This window comes from Fringilla coelebs (assembly GCF_963513975.1).
Source record: "Fringilla coelebs genome assembly, chromosome: 4".
NCBI lineage: Eukaryota > Metazoa > Chordata > Aves > Passeriformes > Fringillidae > Fringilla > Fringilla coelebs.
Window position 1 is genome coordinate 72,416,841 of NC_140032.1, and position 27,951 is coordinate 72,444,791.

The 27,951-nt window shown below is 47.0% G+C and overlaps 1 protein-coding gene across 3 annotated transcripts; it reads left to right on the forward strand.

Moving 5' to 3' along the window:
* Positions 1-1,368: 1,368 nt before the first annotated feature.
* On the forward strand, positions 1,369-26,015 carry USO1 (USO1 vesicle transport factor). 3 transcript variants are annotated; one of them, XM_084205252.1, is made up of 25 exons: positions 1,369-1,483; positions 1,746-1,832; positions 1,953-2,017; positions 6,178-6,257; positions 9,360-9,460; positions 10,358-10,460; positions 10,615-10,670; positions 10,901-11,021; positions 12,290-12,468; positions 12,915-13,055; positions 13,826-13,914; positions 14,405-14,559; positions 14,796-15,007; positions 16,107-16,127; positions 17,799-17,909; positions 18,547-18,665; positions 18,867-19,048; positions 19,905-20,026; positions 20,946-21,084; positions 21,832-21,995; positions 22,198-22,287; positions 22,975-23,061; positions 24,419-24,517; positions 24,965-25,180; positions 25,560-26,015. In XM_084205252.1, exons 1-25 carry the CDS (start codon positions 1,418-1,420, stop codon positions 25,665-25,667), a joined length of 2,913 nt encoding a protein of 970 aa, XP_084061378.1. In that variant the 5' UTR covers positions 1,369-1,417; the 3' UTR covers positions 25,668-26,015. The 3 variants fall into 3 exon arrangements, with proteins under 3 accessions (XP_084061378.1, XP_084061379.1, XP_084061380.1); XM_084205253.1 differs by having other exon boundaries at positions 14,802-15,007; XM_084205254.1 differs by lacking the exon at positions 16,107-16,127.
* The last annotated feature ends 1,936 nt before the right edge of the window (positions 26,016-27,951 follow it).

Sequence of the window (27,951 nt, forward strand, 5' to 3'; positions counted from 1 at the left end):
ACCGAAATAAATTCCCTGGAAGAACCTGGTGTTGTTTGTTTCCCGTTTTCTTGCCAAGGACGGGGATCTCAGTATGCCACCTTGAACATATCAGGTTCTGGTCTGTGTCTGCCCAGAACGGGCCTTGAATTATCACTGTGGGGAATGGGGGGAACCTTTCCTGGCCTTTGAATATCTCAACACCTATGGTTTAGAGAAGGGGTGTTTTCTCTATTTTGCAGCTGGTGGGCAATGAGGTGTAAGAGGATCTGGGCCATTACAAGGACGGCTGTGAGTCAGCTCCAGCTGGGTTTTGTAGCACTGGTGTGCTGCTGGGCAGGCAAGCAGTCAGGGATGCACAGCCTGCGAGTGCATGACTGTGCTCAGCAATGCTGGGGCTGTGCGGTGGCTCCAGGCTGGAGTTGCCCTCCTGTTCATCAGGCAAATGCTGCCATGGCTATGGTTGCTATAATCACCTCGTTGTTTGGTGACCAAACCCTACTGAAGGGCTCTTTGTTGCCCAACAAGGTAAAAGCCCTCCAGGCTGTGTGCTGGGTGGTTAATTTCATTTTGTAGTTGGTAAGGAAAAGAAAACTCTCCAAGCTCTTGAATTAAACTGTCATGTGAGAGGGCTTGACTCCCTGGAAAGAAGTGAACTCATTTTTGGAACTGATGGTGTTGGCCCTTTCTGTGCCCATGTGCTGTGGCTGCAATTAAAATTGTGTTGATTGGATATGTTGAATAAGCCCAAAACTGCCGAACCCTATCAGAAACCTTCAGGAAGGCAGCATCACCTGGGGGCTGATGTGTGGGTGCAGTGCCCGAACGGTTTGAGGTTCTGGCCCTCGCCTGTTGCTCCTCAGCAGGAATCCAGAATGTGCTGCAGTAGCATCCAATGGGGCCATTCAGCATCTGGAAGTAATTGAAGAACTTTGTGGTGCTCTTGGACTGGAACCATCAGTCTTATCGAGGTAAGCTTCTGGTTCTCACTGAGCTGACTCAGTTTCAAAACTGGACGCTTTCTTCTTGTAGTTAAGAGCAGCTATCACTTTGCTGTTTTTCATTAGAAGTGAACGCCGTTTCTGATTCCAAGCCTGAGCGTTTGCCCAGGGGTTGTTGGGGATGCGGAGACCCCGAGACGCGGGGGAAACTGCGTTCAAGTCGTGTGCTTCTGTACTTCTCGGATAGGTTAATGCCCCAGCCCGCGCGTCTCTGCTGCTCACTGCGAGCTGTCCCGCCGTTCGGGCCTGCGGAGGAAGGCGGGCGGTGCGGCTCCCACCGTTGGGCAGAGCGTGGAAGCCGAGCAGCCCGGGGTTGCCGGGCCGCGCTGCCCCGGAGCCGGGCCCCGCCCCGGCCGCGGCCGTGCCACGTGGCAGCGCAGGCGCGGCGGCCGCTTCCTTGCGCGGGGGGAGCGGCAGCGCCGGCCGGCCGAGCCGCCATGAACTTCTTGCGGGGCGTCATGGGCGGCCCCAGCGCCGGCCCGCAGCCCTCGGGAGCGGACACGGTGAGCGGGGGACGCGGTCGGGCTGGGGCAGGGCCGGGCGGCCGGGACGGCCCCGGCCGGGGCCGCCCTGCGGCCGGCGGCTGCGGCGCTGCCGCTGACAGGCCCGGGTGGTGCCCGGTCCGGCTCGGGGCCGCGAGCCGCCGGCCGGAGCGGGGCTGGAGCCGCTCTCCCGTGCGGGCCCGGGCCGCAGGCGTGTGCCGGGAGACTGCCCTGCGGCCGCGCCCGCTTATCCCGTGTGTGCGTGTTGTACGTACCCTTCCAGATCCAGAAGCTCTGTGACCGAGTCGCTTCGTCCACGTTGCTGGATGACCGGAGGGATGCCGTACGTGCTCTCAAGTCGTTATCCAAGGTACGTGGCCAACTTCCTGAGTAGCGGCGCGTATTCGAAGAAGCTTTGTCAAGTACTGCTAAAAAGGCTTTGTTTGGTGTTTGGGCTCGACGATTAACACTTTGTCTGTTCTCCGAACAGAAATACCGGTTGGAGGTGGGCATACAGGCCATGGAACACCTCATCCACGTTCTCCAGACGGACCGGTAAGCATCCTGCACCTGCTCTGGGCTGCTGGCCTGACCCTGCTGTGCTGCTGACACAGCACATGCAGACCTGCTGCCCTGTATTGACGAAGCTGGGAGGGAGCTGGGTTTCTGATAACTCCTCTGCCACCTTGGCTTTTTATGCTGGCAAACGTCCTCAGAGATTGTTTGGAGATAACAAGACCAGAATTCCAGGAACCGGGATGAGGGATGGAAAGACAAGCTCTAGTGAAGGTACTACCAGAGTATGTCTTAATGCTTCTCAGGGCTATCTTTGCACTACTCTAGAGAAGTGAGTCCAAACAGATCCTGTTAACTAAATACACTGCTTGGAATAACCCAGATCAAGCTATTCTTGGGCCAAAGGTGGGCTACTCAGAATTAAGAGAAGAGCCAAGTCAGCAGGGGTATGTTTTTGCTCATGTGTGTTAAAAAACAAGTTGCGTTCAGGCAAACGGGCGAGCCGGCCTCTGAGGCTGCTAAGACAGATGGCATGAGTCTGAGTGCTCTGTGTGGACTGGAATTTAATACTTATGCAATCCAGTGCTTGGAATGTGTTTGTCATCCATCCTTGCAATCACTGCTGTACCTGACAGTGCCTACCTCTTTGCAGTCCTTGGATTCAAGCTTCAAGTACTTATTTACTGCACTTATTTAGGTAGGCAGATGTATGGGGATAGTCATTCAGCGTGGATTTGAACAGCAGGCTGGTCAGTTTGTATGAATCAGTTGTGAGCCTGTGAATACCTGGCTGTGCATCCACTGGGAGGAGGAGCATGTCCTTTGAGGGCAGTGCTGAGCAGAGTTAGCAAGGCTGCAGTTCAGTGTCTGCCAGGAGGCCTCCTGCCCCAGTTACAGATGTAGGATGTGAAACTCTGCTGATGGAGCCTTTCTTGCCTGGCCAGTTATGCCAGCTGGGAAGAAGGTCTGAGGCTGCTGCCTTGGCAAGTCCCTGTTATTCCTATTCTGTGGGCTGGCTAGTTAAAATTGCATGGCTGACCTGGTGCAAACAGTTAAAGGGAAGGTTATAGGAGTAGCTGTCACAGATGTGGAGGGGAAGCCCTTAAAAAAAACAAACTAGGTTAAGGAGCCTACTTTCATCCACTTATCTGCTCTGAGGGCAGATTTGAACTTTGAGAAGGGAGGCGGGGCTCTACTGATCCAGCTGAGAAGGCAACCTGAACTCTTTAGGGCGGGTGCTTGAGGCTTTTCAGAGCTTTTGGGGCTCCAGTTCATCCTTTGCAAAGTGTGTGCTGGGATTTGCACACATATTTTGTGTGACTCAGGCTGCAGTTGAAAGGAAATAAGAAATAGATGGGGATTTTTTTTGAGCTTTCAGCTGAGAAAATGCTAGCTTTGTGTGATGTTGCTGAAGCCATTTGCTATTGCATGTTTGGTGGGGCAGCACATGAGCCAGTTGTTGGGTGCTGTGGCTTCTTAGAGACAGAGTTGTGGTCTGTGTGTGTGATCAGTGCAGGTGCTGCACGTTGGAGTTCCTGTCAGTTTGGTAGAGGTGAGCTTTCCTGGACTCTTTCAATGGGTATCCAGACCAGTTGAACAGATTCAGTGGTTAATAAGTGAGTCACGGGCTCAGCTGTCCCTCAGCTGTCACTTAATGTGCTGGGAGGCGCTGGTGTGACAGAGGCTGCTGTTTTGGTGTGTGCCCACAGGTCTGATCTTTGGACCTTTCCAGTGTCCACCTGAAATGCCCCGTAGGTTTTTTTTTTTGTGGCCTGCAGCTACCTAAGAAGAGAGGTCAGTGACTGACCCAAGTTGTCTTCTCACATCTTGCTTTATTCATGTAAATCATGGGCACATGCTGGCTTGTGGCCAATTGGATGTGTTGCTGTGAAGTTTAAGATGACAGCAGGTTTAATTTTATTAGAAAAATGTAGGTGCTGCCTGTGTCCTGTTCTCAGTTGCTGGGATTCTGGGGTCTTCCTGTGAGTTAGTTACAGCCTTTGCCCTAAAACAGCAGCATACCACTGCTGAAGTGTGGGACATCATTCCCCTTGTTACACAGTTCACTTGTAGGGTGTCTGAAGCTCTGTCTCCTACTCAAGTGCTTAAAACTTGTTCTATAGCAAACTGTTTTCTTTAAGTCTTCCAGTTCTGTGAATTGGGCATCCCAGAGCCTGAGTCAGCTTTTACATATGCCAGATTTACTTGGACTAGAATTATCATGCCATGTGTTTATTTAGTAATATGAAGTGGTGATCTGGGAGAGGACTTCTGCTGACTTGTTGAGATGTTGCTACATCCCACCAGGGATTACTTTGACTAAAACTTGGCCTGTGACTGTAGAATGGGGCAATACCATTGCCCAGCTGTTGGTGTGAGAGAAGGCACTGGAGTGGGGAGTCAGTGTGATCCTTAACTGCTTTGTTTGTACATGTATTAAAAGATTTTTGAGTTTCAGTGTGACAATTAAAGGAGTTGAAGGAATTTGGAGCTTTATATGTGAACCTGAGAGATGGCCTCTATTTCCCTAAGGCACAAGCCTGGGTTCTCCATGTGCAGGACAGTCTGTGCACAGGTGCCCTCACTTCCACATGGTTCTGCTCTGCTGCTCTCGGTGAACCTGGGGTCCTGACACCTCTTTTGGGTGCTGTGGAAAATCACCACTGGCAGAGGCAGGTTGGCTGAGGCACCTTGTGCTGGAATGCTGCCTTGCACAAAGGCTGCCTCTCATGGATGCCTGACAAGTTTTGTTTCTTGAATGGTTTTTACTGTACAGTAAAAGCTGGGCAGTTCAGCATGAACAGAATAATCAATGAGATGTGGGATGTACTGAACAGCAGATGGTGGCAAGGCAGTGAACAGCAGAGGTGGGATGCTGCTGTCCTCGTTTTGTGATGTCTTGTCTTTCAAGCAGAGAAACAAGGCCTACTTTTAGTCATGTGTATGTTAAATGTGCTTATTCTTTTGGAGCTGCTGTCATTTCCATATCCAGGGATGTTAAAAGAACCCACCGAGCTGCAGCCTTGCTTTTAGAGTTTCCAAGGAAGGCCTTCTGGTGTTTTTAGGTGTGGATCTGTTTCATTTCTATGAAAAAGGAAGTGTAGACTTTGTGGTAGTGTGTTGAAGAACCACAATGAGAGTAAAGGGAAAGCATGAGCAGGCTGGGGATGTGGTCATAGCTGCTAGATGAGCCTGCTTCCATGGACTAAAAGGTTAGGTGGTTGCTCAGGCCTCTGCTCTAAACTGGCCTAGCAGCCTCATGAAATGCTCATTTATCTCTGGTGTGGAGGCCTTACTTGGAATGCTTTGCACATCAGTGAGAGTAAGTACTTAGAAGCTGGAGTGAGAGACCTTTTTTGACAGTCTTCTCTTCAGATAGAGTCCTGAAAATGCTGTGAGTCCTTCTGCACTTGGATACACCTTTCACCGTGGTTTTAGGCTTGATTTTCCCTCTTTCTTTAGCCAACTGTTTTCATTCTCTTTTCTTTCAAGAGCAAGGAAGCAAGTAGGAGAAATGATGATGTAGTAATATTTTGTGCTGTCTTGGTTGTAGCATAGGGTTTACAGACGGTTCAACCTTGGTAATGCAGAAGGAACAGGTCTTTCCTGAGACAAGTCTGGGTGTGAGCAGGTGAACTAATGCTTTGGGCTTCCCTGCAGCTTCCTGGGGATGCTGGAGCTCAAACCCCTGTAATAATTAGCTTTAGTGGGTTTGGTGACACAGAGGCCACCTGTTTGTCAGAATCCACAGCTGCTGCTGCATTCCCCTGGAGCTCAGAGGTCTGGCTCTGGTTCTGTCTGGCTGGGTAGCAGGGAGGGTCTCACCTGGGAGATGCTGAAGCTTGTCTGCATCTTCACTGGGCTTTCTTCTGGCAAGTTTGAAGTATTCCTAGGGATTTCTGCTGGAATAGCAGCAGGCTGGAGGGAGTGACTTGGAAAGTTAAAGATGCACCTACAGTGAGGAGTCCTTGGTAATCTGGTTTCACCAGACTTGCTGAGGCTCACCTGAGGGAATGGAACTGGGAGAAGGAGCTTGACCCTGTTCAAGGAGCAGATAGCTCATGGTTATGTGGTGCTGCAATAAATCTGTGCTTCTTACTTGGCCTAGTGCTGCAGGGGGAAGTGTCTGGGCAGAAGAGCAATGTTGTAAGAGCAGATGGAAATAAGTTATTAAAGAGAAGTGGTTCTTTCATTTGCAGTTCAGATTCTGAAATAATTGGCTATGCTTTGGACACACTCTACAATGTTATATCCAATGACCTAGAAGAGGAGGAGCAAGGTAAGCCCTTGTAGTAATAGTTTTATTAACTGTGGCATTGCTTTCCTTGGTGCTGGGTTGAAGTTATCAGCTGTAAAACTGCGATTTCCTAATGCTCAACTAGACCTGCTCTGTTATTGTGTGTAGCTCCTAGGATAATGCTGAAGATCTTATATGCAGCTTGAATTAAAGGAACACTGGATCTCTTGCTTATTAATTAAAAGAAAACTTTGTTCTCTGAACAGGAGCCAGGTTGGAGTGGGTGACTTTTTTCTAGTTTGTAAGTCAAGAATCAAGTCCTTCTTTGCTGTTGGCAAAGAATAGTTCTGGCTGTTACTGCCAAATGAGACATTACCATCTCCTGATTTAACAAGGATTTGGAGATGCGTGATCTCAGGTACCTGCAATAAGGTACTGCCTATCAGTGTGAAAGCCTTTTTCAACCCTGCTGTGGCAGTGGATAACAAGACTTAGGAAGATTCTACATGTGAAAACCCATGCCACTCCCAGCTGTTTGGTTTTTGGAGGCCATTGAACCGGTCTCCCAGGCCAATGAATGTTATTCTAAACCATGTTTGAAGTTGTGCTTGGCTTCTTTGGCTTTCTTTTCCATGTTCCTCCAGTTCCCCATCCTGATTAAAAAGGTTTAGAACAAGATCAGGGTTTCATAGTGCTGGTCAATTAATGTTTGTGCTAGAGGCCTTGATCATGGACTGGACAAAAGTCTTGGCAAGCTTTTCCCAAGAGCCAAGAATTGTCCAGCTGGAGTTGTGTGTGAAAGATGACCAGGGCTGTGAGGGTTATGGGGTGCCTCAGTTTGACCCCCTCCATAAGAACTTGCCACAAGAGTCCAGCTGCTGTAGGAAGCTGGGATGGTGCTTTGCAAACCTGAGCTTATGCTGTAATTAATTGGTTGTGCTGTGTGGAAAGCTGTTCAACTCGTAAACCTGTCTCTTGTTTCTTTTTATTTTATCTGCACTGACAGATGACTCTGAAGGTAAAAGAACCTTTACTTATATAAATGTGGCACTTTGTTTTAGCCCTAGTCACTACTCCTGCTGGTAACACTTGCTGCTGTTTAAAAAGGACACTGTAGGAACTTGCACTGGAGCTCAGGGAAGGCATTTTGCCTTCTGCTCTATCCTTACTCTTTGAAGCTCAAGTGTGTTGCCAATTTCACTTCTCCTGTGATGTGGCATGTTGAATGCCAGCAGATCCCCAGAGACTGCAGTGATGGTAAATTCCCTGGTAAGGTTGTGGAAGGTGTGCAGCCCCAAACTGGTAGGATTCTAAGGGACCAAACTTTGTGAACAGTTTCTGTTTGCCCTGAAGCTGGACACCAGTGCATCAGCTGCATGGGAGCATCCTTCACAGTGTCTCTTTTAAGCAATGCATGTTAAAACATTCACAATATTCACTTCTACGCTAGGTTACCACTAATGCTTTGCACGTTCTCTTTTTGATACTGGTTTTATTTTTTAAACTAAATTCTAGTCTGCTGTGCTGCTTGGTAGTGAATTGATCTGATCTTACTAGATGGAAGCTGCTGGCTTGATTTGAGGTAGTCCTGGGAATATGTGGATTTAAGGAACAATTATGGGTAGAAGGCTGGTTGCAGGATCTCTGGTGTAAGTGGAAAATACTTTCCCTTTGCTGTTTAGTTTTTTATTAAACCTGCTAGAAGAAATATTTGAACAGAAGAAATGTGATTTGGCCCTTTGATAGAGGAATCCTGAGCTAGAGTAAGAGAAACTATCTACAGCCTGAGAGGCTGTGCAAGTTGTGTATGCTGCTCGGGTGTTGCCTTCGCACCTGGAGCTTGTGCAAGGGCAGCAGTTGGCAGCAAGAGTCCAAGCATTTGCTGTTTGCAGCTGAAGGTGGCACAAGGATGTTCAGCTTATGGAAAAGTCAAAGTCAAGTATTTTGACTAAATTTTGGCAGTAAATGTTTACGTTTTCTAGGCTATCTCCTTGGCCTGCAGCCAGCTACAGGATGTGCAATCCTTGTGTGATTGATTCCCAGCTGAGTTGCCTTTTATTCTGCTGCAGCAAGTACAGGAGCTGAACATGTGTGGAGTTGTTCATCTTCATTTCTGTGAATGAATATGTGTCACTTCAGGAATGGCCTAGACTTAAGACCCTCAGCTTCAGAGAGGTCACAATAGGACTTAGGTCCTGTTAGGTGCTGGGTGCCTGGGCTAGAGCTATTTTTGCACACTTCCCTTTAAACGGTTTTTTTGTAATATACTGTAATTTCTACAGCTAGAAATGTAGAGCAGAGTGGTTTTTGGAGGAGAAAATCCCAAGTCAGAAATTAAATTGCTTTACTGTTTTTCTGTTTCTATGAAAACAAACACTTCCCTTTTGAATTGGAATTGCTCCAGCTCAGTTTTTCAGCTGACTTTGCTTAATTATCCCAACCAGTAGTACCTATATGCCCCTGTTTTGTGGAACCGTTATGTAAATTGTCACTCAGCCTAGAAAAATAGCAGTGGGGCAGACATGTTGCTTGCATGGGGTTTGTTGTTTTTGTGGGATGCTTTAGCCTTTGTTTTTTGTTCATGCAAGTGATGCATGAAAGGACTCTATAAGACAACTCAGGTGCTAGCACAGTTCTGTGTAACTGTAGAGTGAAGAATGGGATGGCACTCGGTTCTGGCACATTCGAAATCAATTCAGATTCTAAGACTGAGAGGTTGCGATGCTTACTTGTGTGGCTCTTCTTTTCCCTTCCTGATGTTCAGGTCTTTTTCCATTGCTAAACCCAATAGAATAATTAAGATATTTGGGGCAATTAGCTTTAGATGATTTCTATTCCTTACCTTTCAAGGCTCTTGCTGTGACATGGATTTGCTTTTGCCCATCATTGAAGGCTGCTCTCTTGGCTTAGTGGAGCTATATGGGGATGTAACTGCTGAGATTCAAAAGTTACGTTTAAAATAATGTAGGGGTATTGTTTTGCGAAAAGCTTGTTTTGGTGTTTGTTGAGAATAATTCAATTAACATTTATAACAGTGACTCAAAATTTTATGGTCACCCAGGGCCGCCTTTTAGTAAGAATAAAAATCACAGTAGCTGAAGTTGTTCCAGTTGTGTTGCAATATGTTGTTTTTCGCTGTTACAGAAGAAAACTCAGCAAAACAAGTGGATGATTTGGGGAGTCAGTTCACAGAGATTTTCATTAAACAGCAAGAAAATGTCACTCTGCTGTTGACTCTGGTGGAGGTGAGTAACTGTGTCATGTTGAGGCTGCTAATGGAGAGAGCCATGGTTTTGTCCTGGTGAAGCTGGTGTCAGGGGTGAGGTGTGCCAGCATCCAGTGACGGTGGGGCTGGAGGTGAGTCAGGACTGACCTGCATGAGCACCCCTGGTGCAGCTTTCAAAGCAGGGGAACATGGAGGAGAATCACAGAACCATTTAGGTTGGAAAATGCCTCCAGGATCCTCCATAGATTCCAAATGCTAACCCAGCACCACCATGTTCACTGCTAAGCTATGTCCCAAAGTGTTGCATCCATGGTTCCTGAACACTGCCAGGGCTGACTCCACCTCTGCTCTGGGCAGTCTTTGGAATGCCCAGCTACCTTTTGAGATTTCCCTGAACAGCTAATCTAAACTTCCCTTGGTGAGTCTTGTGGCCATGTTCTCATCCTGTTACTTGAGAAAGGGTTTTAGTTACTTAATTACAAGGAATAAAAGTTGTTGCTCCCCAAACAGCAGTGGATGTCCCTTGCACAAGGATTACTTTTCAGATGGCGATTAAATCCTCAGGACGCAGTTATGTCTCCATGCGGTTCAAGTGGAAAGGATTACTGCTTTCCAGCAGCATGATATTTGACTCATTTTCCAGTGCGTTTGTCCTCATGGACTGCCTTTTGACTTGAAGCTGTTAAAATTTTTATTCCCAAACTAAGAATATGACTGTGCTTGAGAGAGAGAATAATACAATACTCTCTTCTTGTTTTCCTTTGCTTTGTAGTCCAACTTCAGTAAAAAACATGATATTCTACTTTTCCTAAGTGGAACCTATGTCATGCTTTGAGCAGTATTCAGGAACTGCCAGTGGATGTGAATTAAATACTGAGCAGTTGGTTACCTAACGTGCTCCTTTCCATCCTTTCAGGAATTTGATTTCCACGTTCGCTGGCCTGGAGTGAAGCTGCTGACGTCTCTGTTAAAGCAGCAAGGGCCTCAAGTGCAGCAGATCATTCTGGTCAGCCCCATGGGTGAGTGCTGGAGTCCACTGCTGATTCACTTGGAGCTTGATGCTCAGCAGACGTGGCAGGGGCCCGGAGGGGTCTTGAGCAAGATGTCCTTAAGACCTCCGGCATGGAAGAGCTGCACCCTTTGCTCTGTGTATTTAGAAGTGGTTCCTTGCAGGTGTTTCCCGCCTGATGGATTTGCTGGCAGACTCCAGGGAGGTGATCCGCAATGATGTGAGTGCAGGGCTGCTGGGGGGCCCCTGGCATCCTCTGTGGCAGTGCCTGAGGAGCCTGCTGGCCGTGGGGGGTGTGCAGTGCTGAGCTGCGGGCTGGGGGGTGTGCCTGGGATCCTCCCTCAGGATGATGCTGCTGGTTCGGCATCCTCCCAAGAGCTGGGACTTGGGAAAAACCATGGAGTTCTACTAAAACCCAGCTTTGATTTCTTTTCTCCTCCACCTGTCAAGGGAGTCTTGTTGTTACAGCAGTTGACCAAAAGCAATGCGGCCATACAGAAGATTGTTGCCTTTGAAAATGCCTTTGAGAGGCTTCTGGATATCATAACAGAGGAAGGAAACAGTGATGGAGGTACAGTGGAGTCCGAGACTTTGCCTTGTGCTTCTGCAACTGTGAGCTGATATTGCCAAGCTTACCTTAGTGGGTGGTTGGAGCTCAGTCAATGGGTAAAAGGATCGCAATTTACAGACTGGTTCTAACAAAATAAGCAAAACCAGATTGACCAGGTAGCTGTGTTTGTCTTTTGAAAAGTTGGTGTACTTAGTTAAAACATCAGATCACTCCTCTGAGGGTGTGTGCAGGAGTTAGTGGGTTCTTGCTTGACCTAGGCCTGTGCATGTATGTGCCTGCAATGGCAGTGTCAGGTGTGTGTGCTGCAGTTGTCACTTACCCAGTTAGGCATCTGCATTCCTCTCATGAGATCCTTGGATGCTTGGAGTGACTGGAAGTAACAGCCTGCTTAGTTCCTTCAGCTGCACTGACAGCTTCAGTTCTCTGGTCAGCTTCTTGAGGAGTCAGTCACCTGCTAGGAGGAGAAAAGAACTTTAAAAAAGAGCAAAAATCTATTCAGCACTCAAGGGTTTGTTTTTTTTACTAGCAATATGTGATGCATTTACTACAGTATTTCAGTAACATGACAGGTTGCTGTTCCCTGACCTTTCTGTGGGCTGCAGGAGCAGTTGCTGCTTCTCTCCCAGCTGTATTATTCCAGGTATGCTGGCATGGGAGTATTCCGCATGCCTTTGATTTAAAGCTGCTATTTTTAGGCAGCTAATATTTTTAGAAGACTTGTTATGTAAATTCCTACGGGCTAAGACTTCTCTGCTTTCCCCCGTGCTACTTATCTGTTCCTCTGATGGGAGGAGCCTATATCTGAGTGTAATTTGAAAACCAAAAAGTAGATTAGAAATAAGTTGAAGATGGTAGCCAGTAATTGTAGAGAATGAGTATGTGAGCCTGGAGGAGGTGCTGCCTTGGAATCACAATGGAGTTAAGGAGCAACTTTGGGTACATTTCATATAGACAGAGTAGTCTGATTCTGGAGCAGGTGAGCTTTGGGGTACACCGTGATGGTGAGGTTTTGTTGGCAGTTTTTCCCATTTACCCACTGAACTGATAGGAGCTGTATGTGCTTTGGCAATTTGCTTTGGAATTGTGAAAGAGGAACAGCTATGGTTTCACAAGGTTCCTAGTTATTGATCCAAGCCTGTTGTGTGTTAAGAATGAAGAGGTCAGAAATACGTGCTTTGTTCTGTCTAGAACATCCTCAGTGTACGGACAAGCTAATTTGTTTCCATGTGGTGTGTTTTGATTCACCATGTGACACATTGTCTCCTCAGGCATTGTCGTAGAAGACTGTCTCCTGCTGTTGCAAAACTTGTTGAAGAACAATAATTCCAACCAGAATTTCTTCAAGGAAGGTTCCTACATCCAGCGTATGAAGCCTTGGTTTGAGGTCGGAGATGACAACTGTGGGTGGTCTGCACAGAAAGTAACTAATCTTCACCTGATGCTGCAGGTGAGGTGCTGTCACTCCTGTCAGCTCCTAATTACCAGTGTCAGCTCTTGTCCTGTGCCAAGAGTCATGTCACAACTGGGAAATCCAGGTCTTCAGCTCAGAATTAGCTAGCAGTGCTCTGGAGCTGTGCTGCTTTCAGCACAAGCCCTGTCACAGGTGCGTCTGGGTTGGCTGGCACATGACATAACTTGATGTCACCTGAGATGTACCAGAGATGTAAACTAAGAGTATAATTAGGGGTGTTCTGTGTATAAAGAATCCCCCAGTATAAAACTGACAGCCAAGCAGCCATAGGTAGCAATGAGATAGGCATTCTGTTCGTTGTCTCCAGTGTCCATTTTAAGAAGCAATTCTGTTTGCCAGTGAAACCTCAAATGAGTTAGGTTTTAGGGTTAGGAGGTGCCAGGCTCTGTTCACATGGCCCTCACGTGTCTCCTCCTCTGTAGCTGGTGCGGGTGCTGGTGTCCCCCACGAACCCTCCTGGTGCCACCAGCAGCTGTCAGAAGGCCATGTTCCACTGTGGGCTCCTGCAGCAGCTCTGCACCATCCTCATGGCCACCGGCGTTCCGGCTGACATCCTCACGGAAGTAAGGGGGGCAGTGGTGGATGGTGGGAGGGGCCAGGTGGGTGCTACCAGCAGGCTGCAGGCATCAGCAGCTGCTGCAGGGGCTGCTAAGCACCTCTTTCACTTGCCAGAGGTGTCAGCTTCCTCTGTGGGCAGCCTAAATGGAAGAGTCATTTACATTGGTGAATTTCTGGAGTTCTGCAACCAGAAAAGATTTGGATTTGCCTCTTTTTTTCCCTTTAAATTTCAGCAGATTCCAGAGCAGCTGAATTGATTAATGACTTTTTCTGGTTTGGGGGTGGGTTTATTGCTGGTTTTATTTGTTGGGAGGGTCTGCAGATACTCTGATAGGTTTCCAGTGATGAGAGATTTTAACTACTACAAAGCCCTGCCAGCAGTGTAGGATGAGGGATTGTTCCCTTGATCAAACCATGTGCTTGGATTGAGTGTGGATGCTCCAGTTGTTAATTTCTTAAAAGGTTTCACCTCTTTTCATAGATGTGCAGTTTAGCTGTTACTTTGCTGTCATGGAAAAACTGATTTGGCATACAAAATGAAGCTGGAGGCGACTGAGCTTTGTGTCCCTTAAGCTTTGCTCAGCATCTTTTACAGCTGTTAAACACCTTGATTTTGTGCCCACTGGCTTTACTTAAGTCTCTGAGCTCAGACTTTAAATGTGCTTTTCAGTACTGAACTGTCAGGGTAAACTGGAATAGTTTTGAAAGTTCTAGGTGCTAGACCATGGCTCAGATTAAAACATGGATTTAACTTTCTTCTCTGTCCTTTCCCTAGACCATTAATACTGTGTCGGAGGTAATCCGAGGATGCCAGACAAACCAAGACTACTTTGCCTCTGTAAATGCACCTTCTAATCCACCAAGGTAGAGCAAGAAAAGTGTTTTAACTCTGTTAGGTGATAAGTCGTGGTATGGGCAAGCCAAAAGATTTTAATTCCACGCTTGGAATTATCATCTGGAGTAACAACTTGTACGGTGTGTCGGCTACAGCATTAAGGTGTCAGGTGTGTTTGCAGAGAGATGAGGCCTAGAACTGGTGTTGTGTGGCGCCTGAAAACAAATGAACAATGACTGAAAAACTCCTTCATCAGGATGAGCTGCTGCTGCTGTCAGCCAGAGGACAGTCCAGAGAGGGCTTAGAGGCAAGGGAAATGGATAATCAATCTCCTATTTTGTGTATAAGTAACTGAGAAAGTTTTAACACCTCGGGTTTTAATACCCTTGTTTGAAATAGCAATAGGTGCAGTGGTAGGCCACAGTAAGTTTCTTTACCTGTGGAACAGATTGATATTATGTACCTGCAGCTGTTTTCATTCTCAGTGCACTTCTCTGCTTTTTCTTGCTTTCCCAATAGGCCTGCCATCGTAGTGCTGCTGATGTCCATGGTGAACGAGAGGCAGCCCTTCGTGCTGCGCTGTGCTGTTCTCTACTGCTTCCAGTGCTTTCTGTACAAAAATCAAAAAGGACAAGGAGAAATCGTCTCCACACTCCTGCCATCCACGATTGACGGTAGGCCGGGGCACCATCTCTGCACTGGCTTTGGGGCTAGCGCCTGTGCCGTGCACCACCTGGTGTCTCTGAGGGATTATTTACCTGCTGTTCAGTGACTGGGCAGGGCAGGGTGACTTGGCTTGGGTTTGGCTAAAATACCGCTAGTTTGGTTTTTCTGTGTTTTAGCTGTGTTGTCTGAAATACTTTCCGTGGCTTGCGTTAACCCCCCTCGTACCTCTTGGCCGCTCTGGTAGCTACAGGTAACTCTGTCTCGGCGGGCCAGCTGCTCTGTGGGGGCCTCTTCTCCACGGACTCGCTGTCCAACTGGTGCGCTGCCGTGGCGCTGGCCCACGCCCTGCAGGAGAACGGCACGCTCAAGGAGCAGCTGCTGCGCGTGCAGCTGGCCACCAGCATCGGCAACCCGCCCGTGTCGCTGCTGCAGCAGTGCACCAACATCCTCTCGCAGGTACGGCGCCTCCGGGGCAGGGACCGCGGCACTGCTGGGCAGGGCAGGGACACAGCTCCGGGGGTCAGGGACAGTGTGCCTCCTGGGCAGGGCATGGCAGGGACACTGGTGTCCGGGGTCAGGGACAGTGTCCCACCTGGGCAGGGCAGGGACACAGCTCCGGGGGTCAGGGACAGTGTGCCTCCTGGGCAGGGCATGGCAGGGACACTGGTGTCCGGGGTCAGGGACAGTGTCCCACCTGGGCAGGGCAGGGACACAGCTCCGGGGGTCAGGGACAGTGTGCCTCCTGGGCAGGGCATGGCAGGGACACAGCTCTGGGGGTCCGGGACAGTGTCCCTCCTGCTCAAGGCAGGGCATTGTGGGGTCCCTAGTGTTGGCTTGGTAAGGGGGAGGGTTCTCCTTCGCAGGCTGTTTTTTAAGCTTGGTTTAAAGCTCCACTGAGGGGAGGGGAATAGCAGCAAATCTTACTTTTCCATCAGATGGCTCCTTGATGCTGCCTGTTCTCAGGTGGCTCCAAAGCATCCAGGTCTTAGACTTGGTTTAAAGGACAAGGCTAACTGGCAGAATTTCTGCTTACATTGGGTTCTTCTGCTGAACAAGTGCCCGTTTTGTGTTTAACCTGAACTTGCTAATTGGAAACATCACAAAAAAAACAGGCTGTCATGTATTGAGGGTTGGCTTTGCTATGCTAAGATAAAACTTTTCTGAGCTTGTTCAGTATCTTAATACCTGCCTTGGGAAATGTCAAGTGAGTGAAGTTCACCTCCTGGCCCGTGCCTCCTTGCGTCATTAGACTGTGTTAGAACCACTCAGGAAAAAAGCCTGCTAGTTGGTTAACTCTGGTGGCAATTAGACTTTGTTGCAAGTGAAAATAACACTGGAATTTTGGACTTGGCCTGTGACTTCTCTCCTGCTTTAGCTGACAATAGCCAGTATTCATTTTTATCCTGTTCCTGGAATTTCTGTGTAAGGTAAATTTGAGTCAGTAAAAATGCTTGTGATTTTTCAGCACAACATGACAAAAGGGACTCAGATATGGGGGGATGTGTCTGAAATGTTGCACTTGAAGGTTCTCAAGTAATCTGTGTGTAACTTGCAGGGTGATAAGATCGACAGACGGGTATGTATTTTTTGGCACAGCTTGTGCATTTTCCTGCCAAAAGCAGGCCTTTCCCTCTTGTCTGGGGTCTGCTGGGGAGAATTTCTTTAACTGCTTTTTGATGTGTTTCCACTTACAGCTTTGTGTTGCAGTGGTTTGGGTTTACCCTGGCATAACAAACTCTTGGTGCCTCCAGGGGAATCTCTGGGGGTGCTCCCAAAACCATGGGATGTGTAGCTTGGGCAGCAGGGGTGCTTTCTTTCCTGGGGGGCAGGCTAATGGACCATCTGTTCACGTAATAGGTGGGATTCCTTCTAAGGAAAGCTCAAGCTGTTGGAAACAGTGCTTTCTGAAGGGCCTGTAGCAAACACTGGTACCATCACAAGTGGGGATATACTGCTGATGTCCTGACTGCTAGAGGAGAAACCATTTAGCCTGCCTAATTGTCAGTAGCAGGGATCTCTTTATGAGTAGGTGATCCCTGCAGGGTCATTTGGTTTCCAGGCTGTTAATTAAAACACAGTTGGTTATTGATGACACAAAAAGAAGTATTTCTGCTCTGGAATTATTTTAGCCTGTTGATCACAGCTCAGCTTTGTTACCATTTCTGAGCTCTGGAACAGCAGCCATGGAGAGCTGTCATCTGTCAGAGTAGGTGTTACTGTCATGGTATGTCTACAACACAGCTGGTTTTTAGAGCAGGTGTTTTGGGCTGTATGAAAGTCCTTAGCCAGAGCACATCAGTTTGACCTCTGAACAGCAGGCAGTGCTGGAGAATAAATGTGGTTTCCAGCTGCTTCCAGCATATGGGTGTGCTGAGATGTTGGGCTGTGCAAGCAGGAGTAACTCCCTGTTTCTCAGGAGGTAGCAAGGCTGGAGAAGGCTGAGGTACAGCCATGTGCCATAGGGCCACTGCCACTTACAGGGGTTATTCCCAGTGTGCGTGCGCTGGGAAATCCTGCTGGGGCAGCTAGAGCCAGTGTTTGCAAGTGGGGGAGGGAACATTTTGCTTGGTTGCCATCTGAATGTTGACTGCTGGGAGAGATGGGTGCTTGTCCTAGCTCAGCTGGGCCCAAATACCTGTAGCTGAGACCCAATTGGTAACAGCTGATTTGGAGATGAGAACTAATTTTGTCTGTCTAGGATAAATAAAAGGCTGCAGTTAGCAGTTGCTGTGCTGGCTTAATGTCCATACTGTCTGAACCAAAGGCCACTACAGGACTATTGTTCTTGTACTCAGAATAATACTAGGAACACCTGGCAGTTTTAAGTCAGCAGGCTAGGTCTTGATGATGCATCTTTTCCAGGGGATCCTTATGTGACTAAATGTACACCTTGTTCCTTCTTGTAAAGGGGTTTTGTGTGTGTTCTTTCATGTCACCCTTGTATTAAAAATGCAGAACTAACAGGTTACGGTTTTATATTGGTGCTGATTTGCATTGAGTATTATTTCACACCTGTGTGGCTTGCTGGTTTGCTCTGAGAACAGTTCAATATGCCTGGTTTGTTCCTTGTTTTCTCCAAGCATTAGAGCTGTTCAGTATAACTAACAAATGGGTGTTTGGGAAGACATGACTTGCAGTTCATGAAAAAATAAGGTGCGAGTAGGTGAGTTCTGATCCAATCCAGCTTGGGTTTGTATTTTAGTCCTCTCTGTGGAAAGGTAATGATGGGGGTGTTTCTTCTTTGCAGGGCAGCAAAGTACAGACCAGAGTTGGACTGCTGATGTTGCTTTGTACGTGGCTGAGCAACTGCTCCATTGCTGTCACCCACTTCCTTCACAACCCAGCCAATGTGCCTTTTGTATCCTTTGGCCTGCTTGCAGAGTGGAACCCCTGCTTAGCCACAGCTGGGTTATTCATGTTCAGCTTCAAGGTTTGTCTAGATCTCGTTGTGGGGATTCTGCAAAACAGAAAAGGCACTGGGCCAAGAGTCAAATCAGCCTTTAGTTACCAGTGCTCTGTGTACACTGACCTGTGTGTAAGATGCACACACCGAAGTAGTGTGGAAAAATGTCTCAGTCTGCCAGCCAAGTGAGTTCTCAGTGCAACAAGCCTGTTGGTGTTGTTAGTGTGAATTCAACTGAGACTCAAGAGGCAAGGAGAATACTTTGTACTTCCATTAACTTCTCTGCTTGCTTTTCAGGGAAAAACTAGTCAAGTGCATGAGCACGTAAAGCTTAACTGGCACCTTTATCCACACCGCAGGTGTGGTCTGGAACAAGTAAATCTTTCAGGTTAAACAGACAGCTACTGAGAAATGTATGGGAAACCACTGATCACCTGAGTCCTTCAAAACAGGAGTTAACTTTGCAAGGGTTTTGTCAGTTCTTCTCTCTTGCTTCCTTGGGTTGGTGTGTAAATAAAAGGGGATGTGCACAGGGAGAAGTGTTACATGTGTTATTATGAAATATCTCCAGTATCCTTATCAAGAGTTCTAGCTCACAGGGCAGATAGCTGAAAACCTTGGAGAAGAGGAGCAGCTTGTCCAAGGCCTGTGTGCACTTTTGCTTGGCATTTCCATCTACTACAATGACAATTCCCTTGAGAATTACAGGAAGTAAGTATGGTGGAGAAGTAACAGGTCTGCAGGGAAAGGTTCTGTGAAAGGCAGATGGTGGTTCAAGAGGCTTTGAAGGGGGACAGCAGTGGGATCAACGCTTGAGACAGATAATGAGTTCTTTGCAGGACCCAGCTTGATGCCATGATGGGTTCTCTTCTTGTCTCGCTGCACTGGCATTGAGTTGTCTCTTCCTTGTAGAGAGAAGCTGAAGCAGCTGATTGAGAAGAGGATTGGCAGAGAGAACTTCATTGAGAAGCTTGGCTTCATTAGCAAACATGAACTTTATTCCAGAGCTGCTCAGAAACCACAGCCTAGTTTTTCTAGTCCAGACCACATGATGTTTGACCATGAATTTACAAAGCTGGTGAAGGAATTGGAAGGTGAGATGTTATCCTCATTTCTATGGTTTTTGTCATGAACTGACGGATGAACTACCCAATGTGTCGTGTTACTCTTGCAAGTAGTGTGGTAACAGTGAAGGTCATGGTAATAGCTGTAAGTAATTAGATAGCCAAGTTGCAGCTGAAGTGTTCAGTGAAAGTACTCTATCTGGATTCCCTGGTGTTCTTCAGTGAAGTGATGATCAATAGATTTTGTGAGTCAGCACACTGGCCAAGAGGTGCTGACCTGTGCTCACACAGACTCAAGTACTGAGCGCATACAATGGTCACAGAAGCTTCATTTACTGAAGTATGTAATCCAGACAGTTGCTCTTTCTAACTGGTAAGTTAAAAAAGGTGAATGCTGAAATTCTTGGCTTGTTAGAAAATGGACACTTGCTTTAGTGTGTGCTTCATGATTGTCACCAATCTAACATCTGACTGGTGTCCTGTTTATTAAAACTACTCTAAACTGAAATCAGTCTAGAGAAAGAGAAATCCTTAAAGCAGCAAGGGTCAAGATGGATTTGCTCAAGCAGTTTCATCTCATGTTGCTCTTGCAGTCCTAATCTGTAACTTACTTGCTGAATGATTTGGGCTGCAGCTGTAGTGGAGCCATAGTGCAAGTAGAACACAGCTTTTTTCATAGGAATTACTCAAATACCATTTACTTATCTGGGACAGAGAAAAGCAGGAAATTGCACACAGCAATCAAGTCACCATTTCTGTTCAGCCTTTGTGACAATCCTTGTTTTAATGTGCAGGTTGAGTTTGTAATGCAATGAGCTCTAACTGTGAGACTGTTTTGAGGACCAAGATGTGAACTGGGCTCTAGCTGACCAACTGTTTTTGACAGGTGTCATAAGTAAAGCAATTTACAAGTCCAGTGAGGAAGATAAAAAGGAAGAGGAGGTCAAGAAGACATTGGAACAGCATGACAACATTGTGACTCACTACAAAAAAGTCATTAGAGAGCAGGTAAGAGGGAGCACGTACCTGTGCCTCTGAAAGCCGTCAGTTTTGTCTTTTGGAAGCACTGCAGTGCACTTGAATCCCCCTTGTTCTAAAACAAGTAACAGGGGATCTGGCAGTGCAGAAAGGCTTCTAACTACACTGATGTCAAGGTTAAACTGAAATGTCAGTGTTTGGAACACTGGTTCTGATCCTTTTTTTTCCTTTGGCCACATGCTCTTAGCTGTGTTGGAGTGTTTACATTTCACATGAGGAACCGGAGAACTCGCAGCCCTTCAGAGATACAATTCTGACTTTGGGGTTCTCACTTGGACAGATGAAATGGGGCTGAATGAAAAAATGGTTTGTTGATGTTTGACTATACCTGCTGCGATTGGACTCTCAAAACCTTTTTCTAGGGGTAATTAACTTGTATGGTTGCTGCAGCTTAGATGGAGAAGTAGAGGAACAAAGCTAATGAAATTAAACTGCTGATGGGAAACTGAAGCAGGTGCTCTGTGTTCGGAGATCACAGCATGGGGTACATGAGGCATTAGGGATGCTTTGGAGCTACCAGAGGCTTTACTGAACATGTCAGTGTGTAGTTAGCATGATTTCTTTCAAGACTCCTGAAGTAGTAGACAAAACAAATGCAGGCTTTGGTATGCTACATAGATATTACAATCAGCTGACTTCCCACCTTTCCATTTTTCCTCCTGTGATTGGTGTGACAGGCTGCTGCTATCTTTCCCACGTGTTTTTCCTAGCATAGGTTTGCAGGGGGCTTTCGTGCTCACCTGTCCTGGGCAGAGTGGTGGAGCTCAGGTTTTTGTTCTTTCTTTCACCTTCCTGACAGAACTGTGTTCCAGAGTTACTAGTAGAACTATATATATGTATATATGACTACTGGATGTATATAGTATGGTGCTTTTTATTTCCTTCCCAGGACCAGGAGCTTGAAGAACTAAAACAGCGAATCAGCACTTTAACATCTCAAAATGAACAGCTCCAGGCTACAGTCACCCAGCAAGTGTCCCAGATCCAACAGCATAAGGACCAGTACAATCTCCTGAAAGTACAGCTAGGTGGGCTGCATGAGTGACAATACAAAATCATGCTTGTGTAGAGGTGTTGTGGCTTCTGGCGAGCTGCAGCAGAGCTCCAGCAGAGACAGCCTTGCAGGTGTATGAGCTGACCCCTGCTGTGGGAACTGCTGGCTGCCAGGGAGCTGCTGGGAGAGGCTGCCTCTGCCTTGGATGAAATCAATCCAAAGCAGTTACTGCCTGTCTGGGTTCAGAACATGACCAGATGGGGCCTGGAGTGGGCTCAAGTTTGGGTCTGGAATGGTGTGAATTGGGGAAGATGGTCTGGCTGATGTGCAAGATGAAGCCTGTTACTGTCACTAGAGGAATTGCTAACTTAGTGTGTAAGTTAGGGCAGTATGTTCTCCTTATCCCAGGGTCAAAATGCCTGACAAAGGTGTACATGACATGGTTAAAAATACCCAAACTGCCTTCATGATTACTTAGGATGAAAAATATGTTAGTAATCAATTGCCTTCAGAATTGGTCCATGCCCTGAGTTTTGATGAACAGAATGGCTGAAGCAGCAGGCAGCACACACATGTGAAGGAAGGGCAAATGAGAGCTCTTCATTGTTTATTCTGGTTTATATGTAGAGCATTCTTAAGTATTGTGCTTGGCTCCTTTGGTTAGAATGAGAAGGGCTTGTGGGGCATGAGCAGGATGAGTAGCAAGTACTTTGATTGGTCTGCTGGAAACCAAGTTATGAAACTGCTTGTTTGACCTTGGTTGTAACCTCTTGCTGTTTAGGAAAGGACAGCCAACATCATAATTCCCATGGTGACACACTGCAGATGAATGGCATTCAGACAGAAGAAGTGAGCAAGTTGAAAGAAGAACTGGAAGAGTGGAAAAGCAAGCATGAGCTGCTGCAAGGGCAGTTAAAGGAAAAGGATTCTGTGATAGAAAAATTGGTAAGTGCTGCATTTGCACTGATGAGAGGTCCTTCTGCACTCACCTCAGAGAGCACAACCAGCTGCTCTCATTAGAAAGCCTTGATGTGCGTTGCTCAGCCTGCTTGTGGCTTCTCTGCTGGGAATTGGGTAACACAAGGACAGCTATGACTCTTGACAATTCTAGTACTAAAACTGATTTTTTTCCCCATTTTTCTTTCAGAATTCTTTCCAGTTGGAAATGGGAGCTACAGAGCAGTCCTTGCAGGCCAGCAGATTTGGTGGCTTGGAGCACAGTAATGAGCTACAGAAGGTGAACCTGTGGTATTTCAGTGCAGCTGAACAGGGGCAGCTGGGGTTGGGAAGAGAGCTTTAGTCTTCAGGGAGGAGCATTGATTCCTGAATGTGTTGCTATTTTTCATCAGGCATCTTTGTGATGATGGTCCTAATCTTGGAGCATCCAGTTTATGCGTCTAAAAAGGAATTGGTTGTTTTCACTAAGCAGGTTTGAGCCAGCAGAAGGCACTTGCACTGACTGGCAAAATCTGCCTAGTGCAGGATGTATGTTCAAATGTTGCTATGAAAGTTAGCAGGTATTAGATGTACAGCACAGAATAACCAAGTGGAGATTGAGTTCTTTAAGGTAGCTGTTGCTCAAGAAATGCCTGTTGGAGGGGCAATGCAGAGGACACCAGTGGCAGTGCAAGTGGTATGAAGCACCTTATGGAGGGGATTGAGGATCAGACAGGTGCCTTGGCTGGCCGTTCCACCAAGGGGCTGGCCGTTCCACACAAGGGGCTGGAAGAGCAGGGTGGACAGTGGTGTGTGTTGCTGTCCAGCCTTGTTTAAGGAGAGAGGCCTTGTGGTCTCACTGAGGCACCTTTGCTGTTACATTTGCTTGTATGAAGCAGTTAGTCTGGGAGCATTTAGCCTCAGGAAAATTTCATGTGAATGTTGTTTTATCGCATTAACTGAGAAGTTTTGTCTCTGTTTCCCAAAGGAGTTAGAAATGCTCAGGAGTCAGATACAACTACAGGCTGCAGAAATCTCTAAGCTTCAGATGGAGAATCAAAAGCTACAAGTGATGGTACTGGTGAATTAGTTCTTTCTTCTGTCTATGGGAACTAAATCTTCAAGACTTGCCTTCATGCTACTGTCTGTAGCTACTTTGCTAAACCAAGCTCCTTTCAGAGTGCATGCATCAGCAAGTGATTCCAACAAATTTCAAATTAAGCCATGAATTACCCAGACAAATCCTTCATGAGCATAGAGGGGACTTGTAGTCAAGTTACTTCTCTCTGATGGCACTGGTCCTTGGCCTTTTTAAACAATTATAAACTACTGGCTGTTCCAAGCTTAAGCTCTAATTGAAGTTAATAGCCTTTGTGCGACACAACTGTGATGTCATACACATGAGAGAGATCATTATTCTTCTAAGCAGTTGAGGATAGGAATATGACAACTAGTTGAGGTCTAGTTGAAGGGCAAATGATAGGGGCATCTGTCTGTGCAGGCCTCCAAATGCTGCAGAGTTTTTTGGCTGTGTACTGAACTGATGAGGCAGTGAAGCCTTGTGGCTATATAAATGTGGCTGTCTTCAAAACTAATGAACTACTTTAGCAAGGGCATGTTGGGCTGCAGAACCTGAAGAAGTTGTCCAAAAACATTCCAGACACTTTCACAGCAGAGCTACCTGATGAATCCTGCTGCAGGCACAGGGGCTCCCACAAGCCGTGACAAACACGTGTTCAGTGTGCACACGGTCTGGGAGAGGCAGGCTCAGCTGCTCGAGGGAAGATGCCATTGCACACATGCTGGCTATGTGTGCCTGTCATGATGCCTTGGGAGGCAGGGGTGTGTCCTGCTGTCCCTCCAGCTGTCAGGCCACCTCACAGCCATTCAGTATCCTACTGCTCCCTTGCTTGGAGGACTGGCTTAAGTGTGTTCCAACTGGAGAGGCGTTGGTGTCAAATCATGTGCCATGACAGACAGCTGCCACATTTTGGAAATAACTTCGTGTAGGGCTGACTGAGATGAAACTGTTGCTGGTTTCAGTAGCGTTATGCAAAGAATTGGAACTTCAGCCTAATAAGTTGGCTCTTCAGCCTAATAAAGACTTGTGTGGCACTTGAAAACCATCAGAGCTAAGGTGCATTGCCTGTAATAGGATCTGCCTAGGAAAAAAACTCCAAGTCTTTCAAGTGCAGCTGCTATGAAATAAAGGTTTTCCTTTGCCTCCTTGTTGGTGTGTCTGTGTGTGTACGAGTCTGAGACCCAAGGAAGCACAGACCTGTTTGCTGATGCCTTGCAGCATGGGGCCTATGTCATCACCATACCTTGGCTATGCTGTAAAAAGACAATATGCTTCTAAGGAACTGACTCTGTAATGTCCCAGCTTGCTGTCTTAGTATGTGCAACACTGAGGGGGAATTCCTTGTCCACAGAACACAGCTGCAGATCCCATGTTAGGAGACGGTGGTGCCACAGCAGCAAGGAGCTCGGAATTGGAGGCACGACTGGAGCAAGAAATCAAAGAGCTGAAGGTGAGTAGGGGGTGAGCACCAAACCCAGCCACTGGATTCTCAGCCTTCAGTTAGGAAGGCTGTCTGGCCAGGGCTGGGGCAAGTGGTTTGTTTCCTCAGCATCCTCAGTGTTTCAGGCTCTGGAAGGGAAGCTGGGATGTCTCCTTCATTTTTCACCTGGGAAATCCAAATTTGTGTGTCTTTAAGGCCTTGGTAAGGACAGTGTAGAATGTAGCTTTACTGTGACACAGACAGTTCAGCAACCACTGTGAATATTTCTCCCGCTTTATCCACGCGGGAATTGTTTGTGTAAGGATGTGTAAGTGTGCGTGGGGACAGGACGCCAACAGGAACTAATGGTGGGCTGGAGCTGCTCAAGGCTGTGTACAGCACCTGTTGAAGGATTCAGGGCTTCAGCTTTATCTGTGCTTGTGTTGTGATTTGATGTGGGATTTTCCCTGTTGCCAGAGTCAAATCAAGGCCCTTTCTGAGGAGAAGGAATCACTGAAGCAGCAGCTGGACTCATCCGCTAGCACGGTGGCTATATTGCAAGATAAGAACAGTAGGCTGGAGCGAGAAGTTGCAGAATCCAAGAAGGAACAGGATGATCTGCTGGTGCTGTTGGCTGACCAGGATCAGAAAATATCTGCACAGAAGATGAAATTGAAGGACTTTGGCGTAGCGGTAAGCGAGGAACGGATCCAAGGAGTTCTTGGGTCTGAGACAGGCCTGGGCACGGTAATCCTCCATCCACAAAGTCTGCTGAGGCCCCTTTCTATGGAGGGAAGTTCAACCCATCAGTTACTTTTTCAACAACTTCTGGCAGCCATCAGAGAGAGCTGATCACTGCCTGTTGTCCCCAGTGGTCAGCCACTTCTCTCTTCAGAGAAGTAAAGAACTATGGACATGGCAAGATGACAGTTACAGTTGTTAAGCATTAATTCATGTGGCATAGTTGTTTTAATTTATCTTGAAGCTTATTTGCACTCAGCATTTGTCTTGCCTTCAGTAGGTTGGGTCAGAATAAGGGGTACTACTGCTCACAACACATCTTGTATTGCAGGTTGAAGATGAAGATGATACTGAATCTGGAGATCAGGGGGATGAAGATGAGGATGGAGATGAAGAGGAACAAGATGAGAATGCTGCTGTGTGTTACCAAGAAAACTAGATTGCATTGTTTTGGGGGAAGAAGTTATTACTGGTGTACAAAGGAAAACATCTGCTTATGGGAAGGGAAGCAGATGGGGAAATGACAACCACGGGCCTAGTTCTAAGTTACTCAAGTGTTGGAAAGTCCTTTGTACTAGGGAAAGCAAACAAAAATCACAGTTTCAGTTCTACATGAATATCCCAGGTTGTACTTGTTTAGAAGTTGCTTCAGACACTGTTTAAAGCAGGGAATGACAATGCTGCTGCCTTGGTTCATTGTCATTGATGGTTCTGTCCATTTGTCTATGGTTTTAACTTCCTTGAGCTCTTAACATAATTAAATACAAAAGTATTTGGTTTAACATCTCTCCCTGCCTTCAGAGTCATTCCCCCTGCCTTCAGCAAGGAGCTTCAGTGTAGTTTGTGGCTTCCTCTCAAGAGCAGTGGGAGGCAGAAGGGTTGGGTTAGCCCCTGCCAGCCCAGGGTCTGGCTCTGGGTGTGCCTGGACCCTGCCCTGGCTGCACTTGGACCCTCCTGCGGAGCCACAGTGCTCTGCTAACACTGTGGCAGATTTGCATTGGAAGCTGTGCAAGAGGTGTAGCCTGGGGGTGAAGAATTGCTGTGCAAAACCAAGACCAGTACACTCAAAGAGCTAAAGTGCTACTGAGTCAGCATAAATCCAAGTTAAAGTCTTATTGACTACTTCAGTAAGGAAATGAAAACTATGATTTATATAACTTATTGGCTCTTTATGAGTAAATAAAAGATGAGATTTTTAAAGAAAACAATGGTAAATGCATCAAATTCTTGGGGTTTTTTTTTTGGGTAATTAAGAGAATGTGTTGACTTTGTTCTCATTTAATTCTCTTGTCCTAACTTTAAAGCATACATTTTAATATGCATAAGAGCATCTACAGTCAGTCTACTCTGGTGGATGAAGGTAATAATACAGCCCACACTATTTACAAAGCAAAAGGCCTGTGAGTGCTGCGCTGGCCTGACTTGGAGGGCGCTGGTTAATCTTGCAGCCAGACCTGGACTCTGGTGCTCCTCCCAAAAGATGGCACTCTGCAATGAAGCTTTTGTTGCCATCCGCTGTTGTGTTATGCTTAGGAAATGCTTCCTTTTGAATGCAACTTGAAAATGTTTGATAGTTGCAAGAAAGGAAGGAAGAGATAATGAGGGGGGCGGGTAGGGAGTTTAGGAGACAGACAAACTGGTTTGAAACAGGTTGTAAAAAAGGCTGTTCTAAGTGCCTTTCCCAATTAGAAAACCTGCTTTGTGTGTTTTTTTATTGCACCATCCTAGATGTCCATCTTCCTGCTGGTCGTAGACGTGTCTGGTGCTAACTGTATTGCTGTCAAAGGGATTCACTTGTCTGCATTCTTGGCTCTCATGCAAACCAGATTTATTTTTAGTTCTCTGGAGTCTGTTCTTGTCCCGTTGTGACTGGGCTATCACGAGCACAGGCTCTGCACAGCGTTCGGATCCCTCGCACGGGCTCTCTGTCAAAGCAAGCAGCTGCTGCCAGCAGGAAGGGAAATCCATCACAGACTTCTCCTTTGCTTGGTGCATGGGCTCACATACAGAGAAACAGGAGGTGCTGAGCTGCAGAGAGCACCAGGAGAGAAGAGCAGGAGCAAGTAACTGATGAGGATGTGCCAACAGCAGAGCTGGGGCCTTACACAGCATCTCCAGACCAGGCAGTGCAGTCCCTTCACATCCACCCTTTCCACGCTGGGTTTCCAGGAGCAGTCCTGTGCTGCTCGGTCTGAACATGGGAGGGCTTTGTCATTTCTTTAAGACAGGTGCTACACTGTTTTCTGGACCAGTTGTTTGCAAAACCGGGATTTCAGGGAAGCAAAAGCAGCATGACCTGTGTTTACCTGACCTGTGTTATTAGCTTCTGCCAGCTGCTGGTCTCCTGCAAGCTCAAAAACTGCCAAACCCTCTTCATTCGTGTGAAGTTTTTCCTAGAATTTATTTTCAACAAAGGTCTCAGCAGCACATACAAGCCTAAGAGATAGTTCTTTTTGTGAATACTTAACTAGAAGGATTGTCTCCCCTTCTTTAAACTATAGGAATGAGGAGAAGGTTGAATGGGGAGAGACTGGAGACTAATTGAGGGGGGACCTGGTTGCCTTTTGCCATTGTCCCATTGCAGGGTTCCTCCCTTAGCCCCTAAGAGACCTGGAGGAGAATCAGGACCTTTCCTGCTGTTCCTCCTGAGTGCCCATGTGTTCAGCAAACAGCACCTCCTTTAAATAGCATGCTGACTGGGTTACCCCAGCTGTGTGCGTTAC

Bases quoted from the DNA above. Each gene is read 5' to 3' on its own strand.
- USO1 (XM_084205252.1), top strand. From the start codon at position 1,418: ATGAACTTCTTGCGGGGCGTCATGGGCGGCCCCAGCGCCGGCCCGCAG. The intron at 13,915-14,404 runs GTAGAGCAAGAA...CTTTCCCAATAG, and splicing joins GCACCTTCTAATCCACCAAG to GCCTGCCATCGTAGTGCTGC. The intron at 14,560-14,795 runs GTAGGCCGGGGC...CCGCTCTGGTAG, and splicing joins CCTGCCATCCACGATTGACG to CTACAGGTAACTCTGTCTCG.